Source organism: Aquarana catesbeiana, linkage group LG01 (genome assembly GCF_042186555.1).
Source record: "Aquarana catesbeiana isolate 2022-GZ linkage group LG01, ASM4218655v1, whole genome shotgun sequence".
NCBI classification, from domain to species: Eukaryota; Metazoa; Chordata; class Amphibia; order Anura; family Ranidae; genus Aquarana; species Aquarana catesbeiana.
Window position 1 is genome coordinate 59,926,343 of NC_133324.1, and position 19,940 is coordinate 59,946,282.

Below are 19,940 nucleotides of genomic sequence, written 5' to 3' on the forward strand. Positions count from 1 at the left end.
AAATATGCACCTGTGTTCCCTCCACCACCTCCAATTTCACCAATGGGCCTGTGCCCTTCCCCACCCCCAATTTCACTAATAGACCTGTGCCCTCCCCCCACTCTCACCAACACACCTTCACCACCATTACTATCACCTGATCTGCAGACGCATTTTTCACTCTATGCCAATGCGCCTCCACCCCCTTCTTCAGGGCCACACCTTTTACCGCCCCTCTGTCATCAAGCTGCTGCATGCTTCTCCCTTGCCATTACCCCAGTTCAAGAGGAATGTGCCCTCCCCACTTTCACAACTGTACCTGCAACTTCAAAATGATATCATTAACCCAACCTTGCCCATTTTGGAATGGGCACACCTTTGCTAGCTGGTCATAAGGGTTTTGGTAAACTACTCCGCTTAAGAAAAGTAAGATTCAGATCAGTATGTAGAATGCCATCACCCTTAAAGCGGTTCCCCAAAACCCCACTCTTCCCCAATATAAAAATCATATTGATACATTTTTTGAAAATAAGCAGGAAAAAATAAAAATAAACGCCCTATACACCTTGGCTTTCAACAAGCTCACCTAGAAATAGAGAACATCCCTCACTGGGTCTCCTTGTATCCTGAGAAAGCTGAGGGCAGCAATTGTCAATTTGTTCACCGTGCCAGAGCAATGATTTACAAAATTTTGGTGGTCTCAGCGCTTCCTGATTCCTAATAGTGTTTTATGTTGTTTTGTGGACTTTATGCAGCCCACACTAGCATATTTAAAGTGTAATGTTTTTCAAGCCTTTTTATTATAATTGCTTTAACTGACACACCAAAACAATGAAAATGGTACCGCTCCAATGCCCCCTAAACCTGTGTTAGTCGGATCAGCATGTGAAGAGAGCAATGCAAGACAGACAGGATTGATTTGTAAGGCTGTAGTAGACTTCAACAAAATGGCAGGTGTCTGCACACGGACACCAACTTCCTGTTGCAGGAATGTGAATAAAATAAGATGGCTTCAGATCCCATTCTCCTCCTGTAGAGAACTCCTCGGGTGCGTTTCGCCCCTTTTCAGGGCTTGGCTTTGGATCCTGTTCTCAACCTGTAGAGAACTTCTCAGGTGTGTTTCTGACTTTTTTTTAGGTCTTCATTGTAGAGGCCTCTACGATTAAGCCCCGAAAAGGGTGAAACACACCTGAGGCGTTCTCTGCAAAGAACTGGATCTGAAGTCCTCTTATTTTATTCACATTCCTGCAACAGTGATTCGGTATCTGTGTGCAGATGGACGCCATTTTGTTGAACTGACAATTACACAAAACTGCTGGTAGAATCAGATTTTTCCTTTTTAAGGATAATTGAGCTTTTTGTACTTTGTGAAAAGATGCTTTTGTTTTACACTTTTTAATTTCCTGTGTTAAATAGTTTAGTCTCTATATACAGTATCCAATGTAAATGGGGTTATGGCTTGTATTCCATGTTGGCATGATGGACTTGGTCTATGCATTCGATCATCGTCCCTATTAAGGCATGCTTTTTTTTAGGTTAAACGCATCTAAAGTATGTTCTCTACATGATTGCTTGATCTTGTCTTACGCCATGGCCTCAATGTTTTTAAAGCTGGCTTCAGTCGTGCCGGGGGATCTTCAGGAGCATCAAGGGATCTTCCAAGATTGCTGGAAAGGGGCACCGTATGGGATAGAAACTGCATAGGCAATGTCCTGGAAGAAGCCATGAACTGTTTTGCTGAGATGCAGAGACAGACCGAGGAGAAATTTCGCATGTGGATAGAGAAACTAACTCGACTAGACACGGACGAGGAAGGCAAACAGCAGCTAGACCCCAGGGAACCCAAGCTTCACCTCGCTGGCCAGAGTTTTACACCAAGCAGTTCTTCTAGCACCTTTGTGGCTGCTCAAGATAGTCCCACCATACCCCAGCAGGGTCTTGGTTCATACGTTGGCTACCAGAATGTTGACTCGCTAGAATTATCGGAGTCTGCATTAAACAATAACAACTTCCCTGAAGCCTTTCCTGAGAATGGGAACATAGCTGATCCGGAAATTAACCAGTCTTAATTACAGTACAGCTTCACTGGTCATTGCTTTTCCCACTTGAATTGCACTAACCCAGTGCTCCTCTAGTCCTATGTTCTAGAAAGAGTGGCTCAACACTTCAAGGTCCCTTACCAAAGCTTGGCTACATGCATATCTTCAGATAATGCCCAGAGATACTGTACAGTTGTCTGCTGCAAGTGCATGCCTTAGAGTCTGAAAGGGCCGTATACATAGGTAGATGATCAGTGATATGTACTGTTATACGAGACTGAATCTAATACTGCAGATGTAATATTTTGAAAAGTACGCAAAAATATAATATAATCCAGCCCTATTATGGGTCACAGGACTGATCCCTATGAAGTATTAATGCTCTGTATGCAAAGTAGATCTCTATTAGACTCGGGAATTTCTAATACAAGTCTATGCATTGCTCCTTGTGTTTTCAGAAATTCTTATTGACTCTATAATGTGCCTGAATAAGCTGGTCACCTGAAAATCTGAAGGAGTGAAGGGGAAATGGGTGTGTGGGGTTTTTCATTTGTTTTTTTTTACCTGAAAATCTTTTTATTTTCAAATGTATGAGCTTATTGTGTTTTAATATTCACAATTTGCCACCATATGTTCAGCTCCAGGCAAGAGTATCAGCTATCTGGAGTTTGATTTTTAGCTTTATTTTGAGTGACTTGAAGAGTAAGAGAGATCTGAATGATATAATAGATGCTAGACCCTGAGATTAATCGGTTATAAGCAGAGATTAGACCATTAATTGGTTATGCCAGTTCTCCAACTGTAATGCCTTTGGTGCTATGGGTCCTAAATTTTTTTTTTAAATTAAGTGCACCCTGTATTACAAATTGCTGTGTAAATTGGGTACAGTATTAATGAAATCCAATGTAATACTTCAGTTTGGGTAAATGTGAATATTTTGTCCAAAAACCATTTATACGTTAAATACCTCATCACTCATAATAGATCACAATTCCAATATAAATTTAGAAATTCAGCATCCCTTGTGTCTTGATCCAATAGTCGTATGCCCATGGAAAAATAAAAATCGCTTTCTCTGACTACGCAAATTGCGCAGCTTTAGAGCTCTACACCTGTAGAATCTCTTAATTTGCAGTCTCCAAATAGTTGTGCAGGGTGCAGAACATTAGGTTCTATGGGAATCAATCCCAGCACCTCTCCTAATAACCAATCTTATCTAAGCACAGCTGAAATCTGTACAGGCTCGAGCTTCACAAAGCCCCATTCTCTCCCGTTAGAGATAACTTTCAGTAGTAGAAGGGTAGCTTTTTCCTGGAAAACTTTTATTTTTCTACCCCAGAATTTTTTTACCTGTCCCCTTGTAACAGGCATGCAGATTTATTTTAAGTGATTGTAAAGTCTTTTTTTTTTTTTTCAAAAATAACAAACATGTCATACTTACCTGCCCTGTGCAGTGGATTTGCGCAGAGCAGCCCCGATCCTCCTCTTCTCAGGTCCCTCTTAGCTGCGCCTGGCTCCTCCCTCCTGTAGAGTGGCCCCACAGTATGGGGGCACCCGAGCAGTGTCACAGCTCCGTGTCCATTCAGTCACGGAGCTGCGGCCCGGCCGCCGCCGCCCCTCCTTATTGGCTGACTGACAGCAGCAGGAGCCACTGGCGCCGCTGCTGTGTCTCAGCCAATCAGGAGGGAGTGTCTCGGAAGGCCGAGACATTCGTGGACAGAGATGGGGCTCAGGTAAGTATTTGGGGGGGGGGCTTTGTATCTTAATGTACAGAATGCATTAAGATTTTTAAAAAAAAGACGTTTTTTCCTTTACAACGCCTTTAAATGGCCATTAAACCTAAAGCACAAGTTGGTTTAACCCATAGGGCTCATGCACACTGCAGCTAAAAAAAAAAAGCTGTTTTTACAGGTATTTGAGCTTTTATTTCCCTGCCGAAGCTTAGGTTTACATTGATGCAATTTGACATGTCAAATTGCCGGCAATGGCACCGTCCTAAAGTAGATCCTGTACTAATTTTGGCAAATTCGAGGTGCGATTTATGTAGACATCTGTGCAGCAACCCGCACAGATGTCTCTGAAATCACCACCATGGTAAGACTGACATGCGGGTATGAAATTGTTGTTGGTGTTCAGCTGAACTCGCACAATTTCAATCCAGCTGTCAGTGTGAACCTAGGCTAAAAGCTTGAAGAAGCGTGTGCTTTTTTTTTTTTGTGCTCTTTCACGTGTTTTTATTGCGCTTTTTTGAACTTTTGTGAGCATAAGTGTGTTTTTTTTTTTTTTTTGTGTGGTCCTTTTTCGTGAGTTTTTGGGTGCATAGGCGTCTCTTCTGCTCGAGAGCTCCCCTCAAAAACGCAAGTTTGGTGGAGGTCTTATTCTGCCTGTAGGCTCATAGGCCTGTAAACTCCATAGTGTGCATGGACACTTTGGCTAACACAGAGTTTTCAGGCAGAAAAAAATGAGCGCTCAAAGAAGTTCAAAAGACTGTAGGAGCAGCTTCTTTGAGATGCAGTGTGCATGAGCCCATAAAGATATGTAACTATACACTATGTAGTTAAAAGCTGAACTCCATGAAATGCATATGGCTCTCGTTTTACCCACCTGTAGTTCTGTGATCCGGTATCCATTTCAGGCAGTACAGCCAAAGCCTCTACCTCCAGTGCAGCTCCATGCAGGTTACGAATTTTAGAAAGTTGAGACTTGCCCCTGATCTAGTATGTTCTGCTTTAAGCTTATATATCTTATCAATTTTGAGATTTACGTGACGTCTTGATTTTCTGAGATATGGGTGTATAGCCAAAAATGGCCCCCCATATCTGAAAATAGGTTTATCTTGGGTAACGGAAGTTCTGATAAGTTTAAGGCTTGGTTCACATTAGCCACGGCTTACAGCAGGGGGTCTGGTGCATCCCTGTACACTGTTTCAGGTGCAAATCCGGTCCGGATTTTTGGCAGAATTCGCACCTGAAACGAAGCTGAAGATGCACAGGACCCTTTTCCAGTGTGCTCCGCAGCCACCCCGGAGATGTGTGAACCGGCTCCATTCAGAGCCGGTCACAGTCTCCTGTCATGCGAATTGGATGCTGGGAAACATGCATCCAATTTGAACCCGGCCTAAAAGTCTACTTAAACCTTTTGGAAATTATACTCTTAATTTTATGTTTGAAACAAACTTGAGTTTTAACTTTTTTGGCCATTTAAAAAGGCAGTGAAAATGGTGTGCACCCGTCTTCAGTTTTCAGCAGTCACACAAAAATGAAAAGGTTGGTTGCGTTTCAGATGCTGTGGTTTACCTTTTTAAATAAAGGTTACAAGGGGAAGGATAGGAAAGGGCAGACCCTACATATTTTTGTTAAATAGTAAGATTTTTTTTCTCTTTTTTTTTTTTTTTTTTTTAAATGATTTTACTATGTCAGCTTAAACAGGTTTGGTTGAAGCAAGTTGTGGGACATTGGTTTTCTTATAAGCTAGTGTGACTCCGGATCTGAGGAACTATGGTGAGAACTCATTCCCTTTCGTAAGTTTCCTATAAATTTCACCTAGCATTTTCTTCCAAATTAATAAAAAATTAAACCCTCTTGAGTCAAGCCTGTTTGCTCTGTGTCCAAAAATGTAAGCTAGATTGTTTTTTTTTTTTTTGTGCTAATTAAGAAAATAAAAATACCACCTTAAAAGTTTCCTATACATTGGACATAAGTGTTTTTGGTATAAAGAAATACAAGACTAAATGACTAATTTGCATATTAAAACCATGAGCTGTATTTTTTTTTTTTTTTTATTTAGTGGGTTTTACCAAAGTAGACCTTACCACCTACCACAATTTCCTAAATATACGTACCAATACTTTAGTCAGAATGTTCACGTTTGTAGGTACTTATTAACATGTTCCTACCATGCACTCTCAAGGGGCAAAATGTTAGACAGGGATGTTTTTCTTGGTAATCACTAATATTGCCCCCCCCCCCCCCCCCCCAGTACAGAAGACCTTGTTCCCCCACCCTTCCTCCCTCTTTCTTAGATGCAAAATTGCACATTTGCATGATGTAAATGTGGATCTTTGTACAGCAATCTTTCATCAGATTGTTTAACGGATGGTGACCAGTGATTTTGGTTTTCAGGCCTTATAAGCACCCCATAAATAGGTATAAAATATTAAGTGACCTGAGGCTTTGTTTTGTTTTTGTTTTTTTTCCTGTTTTTCATGGAATACACTGGGAATAACTTTTTTAAAGTCTAGTTCATTTTTGTATTATATTTAGATTGGTAGAATTTTTAACATATGTTACATGAATATTTGAAACATTGGGCAGGTTTTCTTTAAGTGTGCATTTATTTTAATTCCTTTTTTTTAAAAAACATTTAATCTCAACCCCTGAAAATGTAATAATTCATATTCTTTTTCCCAGCTGTTCTGGGGTGTTCATCAGTTTGTCAGTGCCCACAACCACGTGTTTTTTTTTTAATATGTTAACTTTTTAAATTTTGTGTTTTAAGAAAAGAAAAATGAAACCCCAAGTTGCGAAAGGAACCTGTGAGAATGGAAATGTAAAAGTTACTATTGCTGACTGACTTTTAAAGGTGAAGGCCCTGTACCTGTTGCCTTGTTCCCATAGTAGGAAGTTTCTGATCTGGAACAAGCATTCATAGCAGGAATTCAGTTGTCAGACCTTACTTGGCCACAAGCTTGTTTCAAGTCAGATATGTCATCGAAAAACTGAGCGGGGTCTGGAGAGATTGATGTTTTTAGGTCCGATTTGCTAGTTCGTGAAGCGAAGGCCAGGATGGCAGCCTATGTGTCAAGGCCTTTTAAAATAAGTCCACAGAGGCAGGGCACCCATCTTTGAAGCTGTGTGAAATCATCGCGTTATTTAAAGAAAAAGCTTACTGAGGTTTGTGGCCAGTCTTGGATCAAACGACCAGGCATCGACCCCAAAGTTTCCGCCAAAGAGTCTTGGAAAACTGAAGTTTAACCAATTGGCACTTCTGCCTGAATTGTGATTATACCCTCTGGAAGGGACAACATGGTCAGTGCCTTTTGTTTAGTTTACATGATTCAATGCCAGCCTGACCCTGGAACCATCTGTTTCTTTAAGATAACAATTTCTGCTGTATCACTCTAAAGTTTTGAATATCCATATAAACATCCTTAGGCAGCCAATAGGTAAACATTGATCTAGAGACCACAAATTTTCTGGTTTCTTCATGAATAACCAATATTCTGGGGCTGAGCTAATGAATAAGCTTCATTGTTGGTCATTTCATTGGTTTCCAGTGAAGGAATTGGTTTGTCTTTTTTTGCAATGCTACTGGCTTCCCATAGTGTGGTTGGATATCTTGTCAACAGTGCTGACAAATTTCAGCAAAGGTATTGGCTTCCTGTAAAGTGGTAGTCTGCCTTGTTTGCAATGCTTCTGGCTTCCCATTAAGTGGCAGGCTGCCTTGTTGGCAATCTTACTGACTTACTGTAAAGTGGTAGACCACCTTGTTGGCAATACTGCCGACTTCCAATAAAGTAATATACTACCTTGTCGGCAGTGCCGCTGGCTTCCAGTAAAGTGGTAGGCTACCTTGTGGGCAATGCTGCTGGCTTCCAGTAAAGTGGTAGGCTGCCTTGTCTTCAGTGCCGTTGGCTTCCAGTAGAGTGGTAGGCTAACCTGTTGGCCATGACACTGGCTTCCATTAATGTGCCGGGCTGCCTTATTAGCAATGGCTCTAGCTTCCAGTAAAGTGGTAGGGTAGGTTAGGTTTTCAGCAATTACACTGCCATTCAAAATGGCTTCCTTTTATAATGCAGAGACACCAGGTGTGCTACCTTGCACCAGTTATGGTTATATAATTACCTGTGTGACTGTTACATAATAAGGGAGGACAGTCCTTAGGGTAATTGTAGGAAATGGGGCATTCTACAGAAGGAATTCAGTGCAGGCTGTCCTTGACCCAGGTCCTTCTAATCGTACTAACACCACATTGAGGTGGGGATCCGCCTGCCCCGCTGCTGCTGTATGAAAGCTGCTTTACAGACCTCTGGCCTATTGTAGCATTTAACCTGCGAACTGCCAAAGGGCTCTAGATACATGGCAAGTTTTTAAACTTCTTTTGTTCTGGGTATAGAATGTGTGCAATGATATACAATCACAACACTAAGTCTGCCTTTCCTATCAGGACGGACTGTTTATAATGCGATGAGATGAACCTTACCGAGCAGTATTCACGGTCATTTCCTCTACGGACGAGGGAAGAAACTATGCGCTATAAAGTGTTAATGTCTTTTCAGTTGTGCTACCTTTGCAACAAACTCTGTAAAACTTAAAGCTGTAACTAGTGTAAGTTAGTATAAATAAATCGTGTTTATCATTTGTCCGTGTGGTTTATTGATTAACAGGAATTTGAATGTTATCCGTGCAAATTAAACCCTTGCTAAAAGATTTCTTCTTAGTTTTGGATTGAGCAGAGAAGGGTTAGACGCTAACTACTGGTTGTGTCCCCTTTGAGGAGAGGACCAGGCCAGGAAGTGGAGGGCCACCAGGCCAGGAAGTGTAGGGGAATCTTTACAGTGGGTATCCAGCAGGAACAACCTGACAGGGGCTCTTAACTCTTACCTGTTCTATCTAAAATTCCAAAAAATACAACACTTTCCACTTTAAGTGATTAAAGGCAAAGCCCCCTATATGTGGTACTCTGCACAGCGTAGTGAGATGAATATGGTGATAAGATTTCTTTCGCCTCCCCATTCTGATTTTGCTAGTTCATGAATAATGAACTGTAAAGCCAGCCTACCCTTACAGGTAGGCATTTTGGCAACTCCACAGAATGTTTTGTGGCTTACTGTGATCCCCAGCTAAAACTTTTTTTTTTTCATTGTCATTAGGGTTAGAACCGCTAGATTTTTTTTATATTATGGCTGTCACGTGTTCGCAGAGCCCGCCAGGAAGTTGGCACTGCGCTGCGCTAATCACAGACAGTGAGACATTTCCCGATCTCTGCAGCCGCGCATCGGGACTATGTCTCACTGCCTGTGATTAGCGCAGTGCCAACTTCCTGGCGGGCTCTGCACATGGGGTGTGCGAACATGCCGGAGCTCATCCTTAGTCAACATCATGGTAATCTTTCTTCAGTACCTGTCTCAGAGATGTGATAGGAAGTGAAGGGATATCTCTCCAATGGGCACTCAGTAGTAAAAACTACACCCCTGAAAGTTTCACTTGAAATTTTCTAGTAGTGATCAGCACCTATGTACCTTAGCACTGTTGCCACAAAAAAGTAAAAAAAAAAAACCACGAAAACTTCTCTATAAAAGAGGACAATAATAAGTTAACTACCCAAGAGGGGGTGGCTCTTACCAAAAAGCTATAGCAGCCTAAAAATCTTCAACATCTGTCATTCCTGTTGCTGGGCCTTAACGTTAATACTGTGTTCTGTGTATGGAATCAGAGAGAAGCAGAGGGGACTAGGCATCTGACAAATACAGAAGTGCTGCATGCTGAAGACTTCAGCCATTGTAGCCCTTGGAAAGAGCGGCGAAGTCCTGTTTTACAGGGTTGCCATCAGACTACAAGTGGTTATAAACAGTTTCACAGCTGAGTAAGGTGTCAAGTTTTGTGAATTCCACAAGATTTTTTTAAATTTTTTTAAGTAAATGATTGCATGAAATACAGATTAACTTTCCTTACAAAGTAACATTATTCTGAACACAACAATTGTTTTATAAAATGAAGACCAAAAAATGGTGCTACTACCCAAGATTATGTAGAGTTCCTCCTGAACTGTCGGGTGCAGGATGTGCAGTCACTCAGCTGCTAACAAAGTAAATGGATAGAAGACAATCCGCAACTCCATACATGCTCCTCAAGAAGTCCAAATTTTTTTGCAACGCCATAAAAGAAGTTAACGCGTTGCAGCCATAATGGCCTTATTCACAACAGTTATGTACAGAAACAGCACAATATATATAGTGTAAAAACACCCCCCTCCTCCATTGATCGCAGAGATTTCCTATTAACCGAATGATTGTCAAATTGAAACAAATAAACCAGAGAAAGAGGAGGGTTAAAATTGTTCTGGAAAAGCAAGCAACAAAACAAATAAAATAAAAAAAAAAGTACAAAATAACGGATCAGTATGACGGGATAGAAAAAAGTGACCACGGGGCATGGGATATCAAAAATTGAGACAACAGAATGAGAATTGGTGGAAAAAGGAAAAAAAATTAGATTATAAAATGACCAAAAATGTAAATCCAGGTTCTATCTGAGGTTTAACTCCTGGGGGACTCTGGTTTTAAGCCTAAAAATCCACCAAGCTTCCTTATTCAAAAATCCACCAAGCTTCCTTATTCAAGAGTCGCCTATCCTTGGGCATTTGGAGTCAATCTTTCAATGCCAGCAAACCTAAAGGGGGACAAATCCCCAGCATGACATTCTTTGAAATGACGTGAAACATTAGAAATGTGTTTGGCATTCGGATTAACAATAATGCAATAATGATCCCCTATTCTAGTGCTTAGGGCACGTGTAGTGCACCCCATGTATTGCAAATTACAAGCAACAGAGTATATCACCTATACTACATACAGAGTTCCGCAATTTATATACTGTTTAATTTCAAAACGTTTACCTGAATTGGATGAACTAAAAGACTTAGTGGAAGAATTCATGTGACAATATCTACATGTTTTAAAATTGCATGGAAAAACTTCCAGGGTAAGACAGCCAGGTAGGTTGGCGTTTCTGTGATTTAAATAAACTAGGAGACAGAAGGGAACCCAAAGTAGGGGCCCTCCGACTGGAAAAACGCCAACCTGCCCTCAATAGCTTATGGGGACTTTTATCTGAATAAAGGATGGGTAATTGCTTTTTAATTATACTTACCACCTGCTGGTACTCCTTAGAAAAAGTAGTGACAAAGGTGGCTGGACAGCCAGTATGAGATCCTTTATAGTAGGAAAAAGTAGGGTCACGTGGAAATACATTCAAGACCCACCTATCTAGTGAGATAACATTGTCATGGAGTACCAACCCTGAATATATAAATGAACAGAGGGAAGTGGAGGGTATGTATAGGGCGTTAAACGGTCATCTCCTAGACACATACAGTAAAACCTTGGATTGCGAGAAAATTTGTTCCAGAAACATGCTTGTAATCCAAAGCACTTGTATATCAAAGCGAATTTCCCCATAAGAAATAATGGAAACTCAGATGATTTATTCATAGGTTCTTCCGTTTAACCACTTGCCGACCGCCTAACGTAGATATACGTCGGCAGAGTGGCACGGGCAGGCAGAATCACGTATATATACGTGATCTGCCTCCCGCGGGCGGGGGGTCCGATCGGACCCCCCCCCGGTGCCAGCGGCGGTCGGCATCTGACTGGGAGAGTCGGGAGGCGAGGGGGAGACCATCCGATCGTGGCCCCCCCCTCGCGATCGCTCCCAGCCAATGGGAATCCTCCTCTGCCTGTGTGTAGTTTCACACAGGCAGAGGATGTGATGTCATCTCTCCTCGGTCTGGCAGTTTCCGTCCAGCGCCGAGGAGAGAAGACATGTAAGTGCACACAACACAAACACACACAGTAGAACATGCCAGGCATACTTTACACCCCCGATCCCCCCCCGATCGCCCCCCGATCCCCCCCCAATCACCCCCCCCCCTGTCACAAACTGACATTAGCAGTATTTTTTTTTTTTTTTTTTTTTCTGATTACTGCATAGTGTCAGTTTGTGACAGTTACAGTGTTAGTGCAGTGAGTGTTAGGCCCCCTTTAGGTCTAGGATACCCCCCTAACCCCCCCTAATAAAGTTTTAACCCCTTGATCACCCCCTGTCACCAGTGTCACTAAGCGATCATTTTTCTGATCGCTGTATTAGTGTCGCTGGTGACGCTAGTTAGTGAGGTAAATATTTAGGTTCGCCGTCAGCGTTTTATAGCGACAGGGACCCCCATATACTACCTAATAAATGTTTTAACCCCTTGATTGCCCCCTAGTTAACCCTTTCACCACTGATCACCGTATAACTGTTACGGGTGACGCTGGTTAGTTCGTTTATTTTTTATAGTGTCAGGGCACCCGCCGTTTATTACCGAATAAAAGTTTAGCCCCCTGATCGCCCGGCGGTGATATGCGTCGCCCCAGGCAGCGTCAGATTAGCGCCAGTACCGCTAACACCCACGCACGCAGCATACGCCTCCCTTAGTGGTATAGTATCTGTACGGATCAATATCTGATCCGATCAGATCTATACTAGCGTCCCCAGCAGTTTAGGGTTCCCAAAAACGCAGTGTTAGCGGGATCAGCCCAGATACCTGCTAGCACCTGCATTTTGCCCCTCCGCCCGGCCCAGCCCAGCCCACCCAAGTGCAGTATCGATCGATCACTGTCACTTACAAAACACTAAACGCATAACTGCAGCGTTCGCAGAGTCAGGCCTGATCCCTGCGATCGCTAACAGTTTTTTTGGTAGCGTTTTGGTGAACTGGCAAGCACCAGCCCCAAGCAGTGTCAGGTTAGCGCCAGTACCGCTAACACCCACGCACGCAGCATACGCCTCCCTTAGTGGTATAGTATCTGATCGGATCAATATCTGATCCGATCAGATCTATACTAGCGTCCCCAGCAGTTTAGGGTTCCCACAAACGCAGTGTTAGCGGGATCAGCCCAGATACCTGCTAGCACCTGCGTTTTGCCCCTCCGCCCGGCCCAGCCCAGCCCACCCAAGTGCAGTATCGATCGATCACTGACACTTACAAAACACTAAACGCATAACTGCAGCGTTCGCAGAGTCAGGCCTGATCCCTGCGATCGCTAACAGTTTTTTTGGTAGCGTTTTGGTGAACTGGCAAGCACCAGCGGCCTAGTACACCCCGGTCGTAGTCAAACCAGCACTGCAGTAACACTTGGTGACGTGGCGAGTCCCATAAGTGCAGTTCAAGCTGGTGAGGTGGCAAGCACAAATAGTGTCCCGCTGCCACCAAGAAGACAAACACAGACCCGTCGTGCCCATAGTGCCCTTCCTGCTGCATTCGCCAATCCTAATTGGGAACCCACCGCTTCTGCAGCGCCCGTACCTCCCCCATTCACATCCCCAACCAAATGCAGTCGGCTGCATGAGAGGCATTTTCTTTATGTCCTCCCGAGTACCCCTACCCAACGAACCCCCAAAAAAGATGTCGTGTCTGCAGCAAGCGCGGATATAGGCGTGACACCCTCTATTATTGTCCCTCCTGTCCTGACAATCCTGGTCTTTGCATTGGTGAATGTTTTGAACGCTACCATTCACTAGTTGAGTATTAGCGTAGGGTACAGCATTGCACAGACTAGGCACACTTTCACAGGGTCTCCCAAGATGCCATCGCATTTTGAGAGACCCGAACCTGGAACCGGTTACAGTTATAAAAGTTAGTTACAAAAAAAAGTGTAAAAAAAAAAAAAAAAAAAAAAACACATACAAAAATATAAAATAAAAAAAAATAGTTGTCGTTTTATTGTTCTCTCTCTCTCTCTCTCTCTATTCTCTCTCTATTGTTCTGTTTTTTTTTACTGTATTCTATTCTGCAATGTTTTATTGTTATTATGTTTTATCATGTTTGCTTTTCAGGTATGCAATTTTTTATACCTTACCGTTTACTGTGCTTTATTGTTAACCATTTTTTTGTCTTCAGGTACGCCATTCACGACTTTGAGTGGTTATACCAGAATGATGCCTGCAGGTTTAGGTATCATCTTGGTATCATTCTTTTCAGCCAGCGGTCGGCTTTCATGTAAAAGCAATCCTAGCGGCTAATTAGCCTCTAGACTGCTTTTACAAGCAGTGGGAGGGAATGCCCCTCCCCCCCAACGTCTTCCGTGTTTTTCTCTGGCTCTCCTGTCTCAACAGGGAACCTGAAAATGCAGCCGGTGATTCAGCCAGCTGACCATAGAGCTGATCAGAGACCAGAGTGGCTCCAAACATCTCTATGGCCTAAGAAACCGGAAGCTACGAGCATTTTATGACTTAGATTTCGCCGGATGTAAACAGCGCCATTGGGAAATTGGGAAAGCATTTTATCACACCGATCTTGGTGTGGTCAGATGCTTTGAGGGCAGAGGAGAAATCTAGGGTCTAATAGACCCCAATTTTTGCAAAAAAGAGTACCTGTCACTACCTATTGCTATGATAGGGGATATTTACATTCCCTGAGATAACAATAAAAATGATTAAAAAAAAAAAAAAATGAAAGGAACAGTTTAAAAATAAGATAAAAAAATAATAATAATAAAGAAAAAAAAAAAAAAAAAAAAAAAAAGCACCCCTGTCCCCCCTGCTCTCGCGCTAAGGCGAACGCAAGCGTCGGTCTGGCGTCAAATGTAAACAGCAATTGCACCATGCATGTGAGGTATCGCCGCGAAGGTCAGATCGAGGGCAGTAAGTTTAGCAGTAGACCTCCTCTGTAAATCTAAAGTGGTAACCTGTAAAGGCTTTTAAAGGCTTTTAAAAATGTATTTAGTTTGTCGCCACTGCACGTTTGTGCGCAATTTTAAAGCATGTCATGTTTGGTATCCATGTACTCGGCCTAAGATCATCTTTTTTATTTCATCAAACATTTGGGCAATATAGTGTGTTTTAGTGCATTAAAATGTAAAAAAGTGTGTTTTTTCCCCAAAAAATGCGTTTGAAAAATCGCTGCGCAAATACTGTGTGAAAAAAAAAAATGAAACACCCACCATTTTAATCTGTAGGGCATTTGCTTTAAAAAAAATATATAATGTTTGGGGGTTCAAAGTAATTTTCTTGCAAAAAAAAATTATTTTTTTATGTAAACAATAAGTGTCAGAAAGGGCTTTGTCTTCAAGTGGTTAGAAGTGTGGGTGATGTGTGACATAAGCTTCTAGATGTTGTGCATAAAATGCCAGGACAGCTCAAAACCCCCCCAAATGACCCCATTTTGGAAAGTAGACACCCCAAGCTATTTGCTGAGAGTCATGTTGAGTCCATGGAATAATTTATATTGTGACACAAGTTGCGGGAAAGAGACAATTTTTTATTTTTTTTATTTTTTTTTGCGCAAAGTTGTCACTAAATGATATATTGCTCAAACATGCCATGGGAATATGTGAAATTACACCCCAAAATACATTCTGCTGCTTCTCCTGAGTATGGGGATACCACATGTGTGAGACTTTTTGGGAGCCTAGCCGCGTACGGGACCCCGAAAACCAAGCACCGCCTTCAGGCTTTCTAAGGCCGTAAATTTTTGATTTCACTCTTCACTGCCTATCACAGTTTCGGAGGCCATGGAATGCCCAGGTGGCAAAAAAAAACCCCAAATGACCCCATTTTGGAAAGTAGACACCCCAAGCTATTTGATGAGAGGTATAGTGAGTATTTTGCAGACCTCACTTTTTGTCACAAAGTTTTGAAAATTGAAAAAAGAAAAAAAAAAAATTTTTTTTCTCGTCTTTCTTTATTTTCAAAAACAAATGAGAGCTGCAAAATACTCACCATGCCTCTCAGCAAATAGCTTGGGGTGTCTACTTTCCAAAATGGGGTCATTTGGGGGGGGTTTGTGCCACCTGGGCATTCCATGGCCTCCGAAACTGTGATAGGCAGTGAGGAGTAAAATCAAAAATGTACGCCCTTAGAAATCCTGAAGGCAGTGCTTGGTTTTCGGGGCCCCGTACGCGGCTAGGCTCCCAAAAAGTCCCACACATGTGGTATCCCCATACTCAGGAGAAGCAGCTAAATGTATTTTGGGGTGCAATTCCACATATGCCCATGGCCTGTGTGAGCAATATATCATTTAGTGACAACTTTGTGCAAAAAAAAAAAAAAAAAAAAAAAAATTGTCACTTTCCCGCAACTTGTGTCAAAATATAAAACATTCCATGGACTCAACATGCCTCAAAGCAAATAGCTTGGGGTGTCTACTTTCCAAAATGGGGTCATTTGGGGGGGTTTTATGTCATCTGGGCATTTTATGGCCTTCAAAACTGTGATAGGTAGTGAGGAGTAAAATCAAAAATGTACGCCCTTAGAAATCCTGAAGGCAGTGATTGGTTTTCGGGGCCCCGTACGCGGCTAGGCTCCCAAAAAGTCCCACACATGTGGTATCCCCATACTCAGGAGAAGCAGCTAAATGTATTTTGGGGTGCAATTCCACATATGCCCATGGCCTGTGTGAGCAATATATCATTTAGTGACAACTTTTTGTAATTTTTTTTTTTTTTTGTCATTGTTCAATCACTTGGGACAAAAAAAATGAATATTCAATGGGCTCAACATGCCTCTCAGCAAATTCCTTGGGGTGTCTACTTTCCAAAATGAGGTCATTTGTGGGGGTTTTGTACTGCCCTGCCATTTTAGCACCTCAAGAAACGACATAGGCAGTCATAAATTAAAGGCTGTGTAAATTCCAGAAAATGTACCCTAGTTTGTAGACGCTATAACTTTTGCGCAAACCAATAAATATACACTTATTGACATTTTTTTTACCAAAGACATGTGGCCGAATACATTTTGGCCTAAATGTATGACTAAAATTGAGTTTATTGGATTTTTTTTAGAACAAAAAGTAGAAAATATCATTTTTTTTCAAAATTTTCGGTCTTTTTCCGTGTATAGCGCAAAAAATAAAAACGGCAGAGGTGATCAAATACTATCAAAAGAAAGCTCTATTTGTGGGAAGAAAAGGACGCAAATTTCGTTTGGGTACAGCATTGCATGACCGCGCAATTAGCAGTTAAAGCGACGCAGTGCCGAATTGTAAAAAGTGCTCTGGTCAGGAAGGGGGTAAAACCTTCCGGGGCTGAAGTGGTTAAAGTCCATATAAAAGATTATAGCAATGTGATAGGTTGTGTAACCATAAAATGTCCATCCACAATCGGAAGCTTCCACAAGGGGGTTAGAAGCAAAATCCAGCAGGAGATAAAGTATAAAAGAGAAGAGAGGCGCCTCTAAAACTTTTTCGCAGGAGGGAGTTTAACAAGACATGTGACTACTGAAGAAAAGAGGTTTAACCCTAAACTACGTAGAGGGTTTTTTACTGTAAGAGCGGCAAGGATGTGGAATTCCCTTCCACAGGCGGTGGTCTCAGTGGGGAGCATCGATAGTTTTAAAAAACTATTAGATAAGCACCTCAACGACCGCAACATACAGGGATATACAATGTAATACTGACATATAATCACACACATAGGTTGGACTTTATGGACTTGTCTTTTTTTTTTTTTTAACGTCACCTACTAGGTAACTAAGTGTAGCAATATGTTGCTAAATGTTGTACCTTCATTAAATGTAACCATATTGCTACACTTAGAGGCGCCTCTCTTCTCTTTTATACCCTGTTGTGACATGACCCTACTTGTATATCAAGACATCTCTTGTATATCAAGTCAAAATGTATTAAAAAAATGTTGCTTGTCTTGCAAAACGCTCTTAAACCAATTTACTCTCAAACCAAGGTTTTACTGTATATATAATTGCACCAAAATGTAAAAATGTATTTATAATTTATTGAAAAAAGGACAAATGCATATATTTTAAATATATAGGGAAGAGGAAAAGTAACATCCCTGTAATTAACAATATAATCTTTACAACAAATTGGTTGCATAAAAGAATAGGAAGCTGACATTTTTTGCAGTTAATATGCATATCTGCTAATTCAAGGCTAGGTTGCTTCTTATTCAGAATCTATTTGCAAACAAAAATATATATATAAACAAATCTGTACATAATAAAAAAAGCCATATATCTGTAGCACTCCAAGAAAAAATAAAATAAAAGGGGAGGGGAGAAAAATGGGGTAAGAGAGGGAAGAAGGCTGTACCCGAAGAGCAGTTCCTCCCAGGTTTGGGAGAATTCCCCCCCATAGGTATAGCTCTGATGTTGTGGGATGGGTGGCAGCTCGTAGCATGAAGTGTTGTATTGCCTCGAGCATGGATTCCTGTAGGTACTGGTGTGTATGTCCCCAGTCTCTGGATCCTCAATCAGGATGATGGCCAGGAAGTCAATGTTTAGGGAATTAGAACAAACGGTGAATTGTAAATTACAGATTGTCATTTTAGATGTTAAACAAAATTCTTCAAAGAGGTGCCATCACCATCCCACACATCACAATTTGAACCCTCCTCTTTCTTAGGTTTTGTTTAAATTTGACAATTCTTAGGTAATTGGAAATCTCTCCGATCAGTGGAGGAGGGGGGTCTTTTTACACTATTTATGTTCTGTTTTTGTACATAACTGTTGTGAACAAGGCCATTGTGGCTGAATTCACGTTAACTTCTGCTGTACATATTTATCTTTTATGGAGTTACAATAAATTTGGACTTATTGAAGAGCATGTATGGAGTTATAGATTCTTATATCCATTTACTCCGTTCTCCCTTAAGCCTTCCATATGTGGCTAGCCACACAAATGGAGTATTACACATTTTACATGATGCATTATGTAAAAATGTGTAAAGATCATAGATGTCCATACAGTACGAGACGTCTGTGTAACTGCCAGAGCGTATCTAACCCCAAAACAAAAAGACCCCCTAAAGACTTTAGATGTAGCGGCTGCATTAGTCTTTACATTTCAGGCTGAAAACATTTTTAGCAAGTACAGGATAGAATACCTGAATATCCTGGTGGAAATGCGGTGTCCTTGACACTTCTTGTGAGCTGGAGGAATCGCGCACATGGGCATACAATTACCTGTGTTCAGATCCGTAATTTTTATATGCAGCACTATTGTATGCTATGGAGCAGTTACACAGGTTCATTTTGGTCCTCAGCATATAGCTGCTTATACCAAAAAGATACAAATCTGCATCCAAGGTCCTGTGTAAAGACCTACTTGATGTCTGTACATTTTGTGATGTGTGTACATGGACCCTATTGGGCGGTGCTGCTGCTCAGTGACAACAAAAAATATCAACAATATGTAATCATCACTGTGGAGCTGCACGATTAATCCTTTAAAGGATCGAGATTGCGATTCTACCCCCCTCCCGATCTTAAGAAAGCATGTTTTGAGTCAATTTTTTTTAACTCTATTCGGTGCAGAGAGTTCTCTGTAAAAGCCAACCACTGTCGAAAAAAAAAAAAAAAAAACCGGCAGCCTGCCAAGTTTCGCACAACATCGCTAAAGAGAAACATTGTTAAAATATAGTTCCTTTGGATCAAAGGAATGAACTACTGTCTGTAAATGAGGTCAGTTTAACCACTTAAAGACTAAACCTTTTCTGACACTTGTTCCTTACAAGTTAAAATCAGTATTATTTGCTAGAAAATTATTTAGAACCCCCAAACAATATATAAATATAGAATATATAATTTTTTTTTTTTTAGTAGAGACTCCAGAAAATAAAATGGTGGCTGTTGCAATATTTTATGTTACCTTGTATTTGCGCAGCGGTCTTTCAAACGCAATTTTTTTTGGACAAAAATACACTTTAATAAATTAAAAAAAAAAACTAAACCGTAAAGTTAGCCCAATTTATTTATTTTTTGTATAATGTGAAAGATGTTACTTTACGTGAATCGTGATCTTTATACTAAGCAAAAAAAATTGGGATTTAAATTTTAGCCAGAATCGTGCAGCATTCACTTCTGATGACACACTCTTGATGTTTACATGTTGGCCCTGAATCCGTTATTCATGCTGCAGCTCGTGCCCAACGACCAGCCTTCAGTCATTCCTAAATTTGTTAGGCCGACATGTAAACATCAATAGTGTCTCATCCATGGTGTAGGTGCTGCGGACTATATTGTTGATATTTAGCCCTGAGCAGCAGCGGTGTCTAGCAGCGTACATTTATGCGGTATGTATGTATGTCAATGCTAGCACAAACATCACATTCGTATACATGGTAGGGGCGCGTTTTTACACCACAGGATCCTACAGTTATGTTCGGTGTTCATGAGGCCTAACAGATGGGCAAACTATCTTATCGATCTT

The 19,940-nt window shown here is 41.3% G+C and overlaps 1 protein-coding gene across 3 annotated transcripts in view; it reads left to right on the plus strand.

Annotated features, from left to right (window-relative positions):
* Positions 1 to 19,940, plus strand: part of ARK2N (arkadia (RNF111) N-terminal like PKA signaling regulator 2N) — a 139,521-nt gene that overhangs the window by 82,665 nt on the left and 36,916 nt on the right. The window contains exon 3 of one of the 3 annotated variants that reach the window (XM_073619124.1): positions 1,591 to 5,277. The exons of the other annotated variants lie outside the window; for them this stretch is intronic. Within the exon in view, the coding sequence (XP_073475225.1) occupies positions 1,591 to 2,048 (458 nt within the window). The 3' untranslated portion in view covers positions 2,049 to 5,277. Of the gene's footprint in view, positions 1 to 1,590; positions 5,278 to 19,940 lie in introns of those variants that run through there. 3 annotated transcript variants of the gene reach the window in all.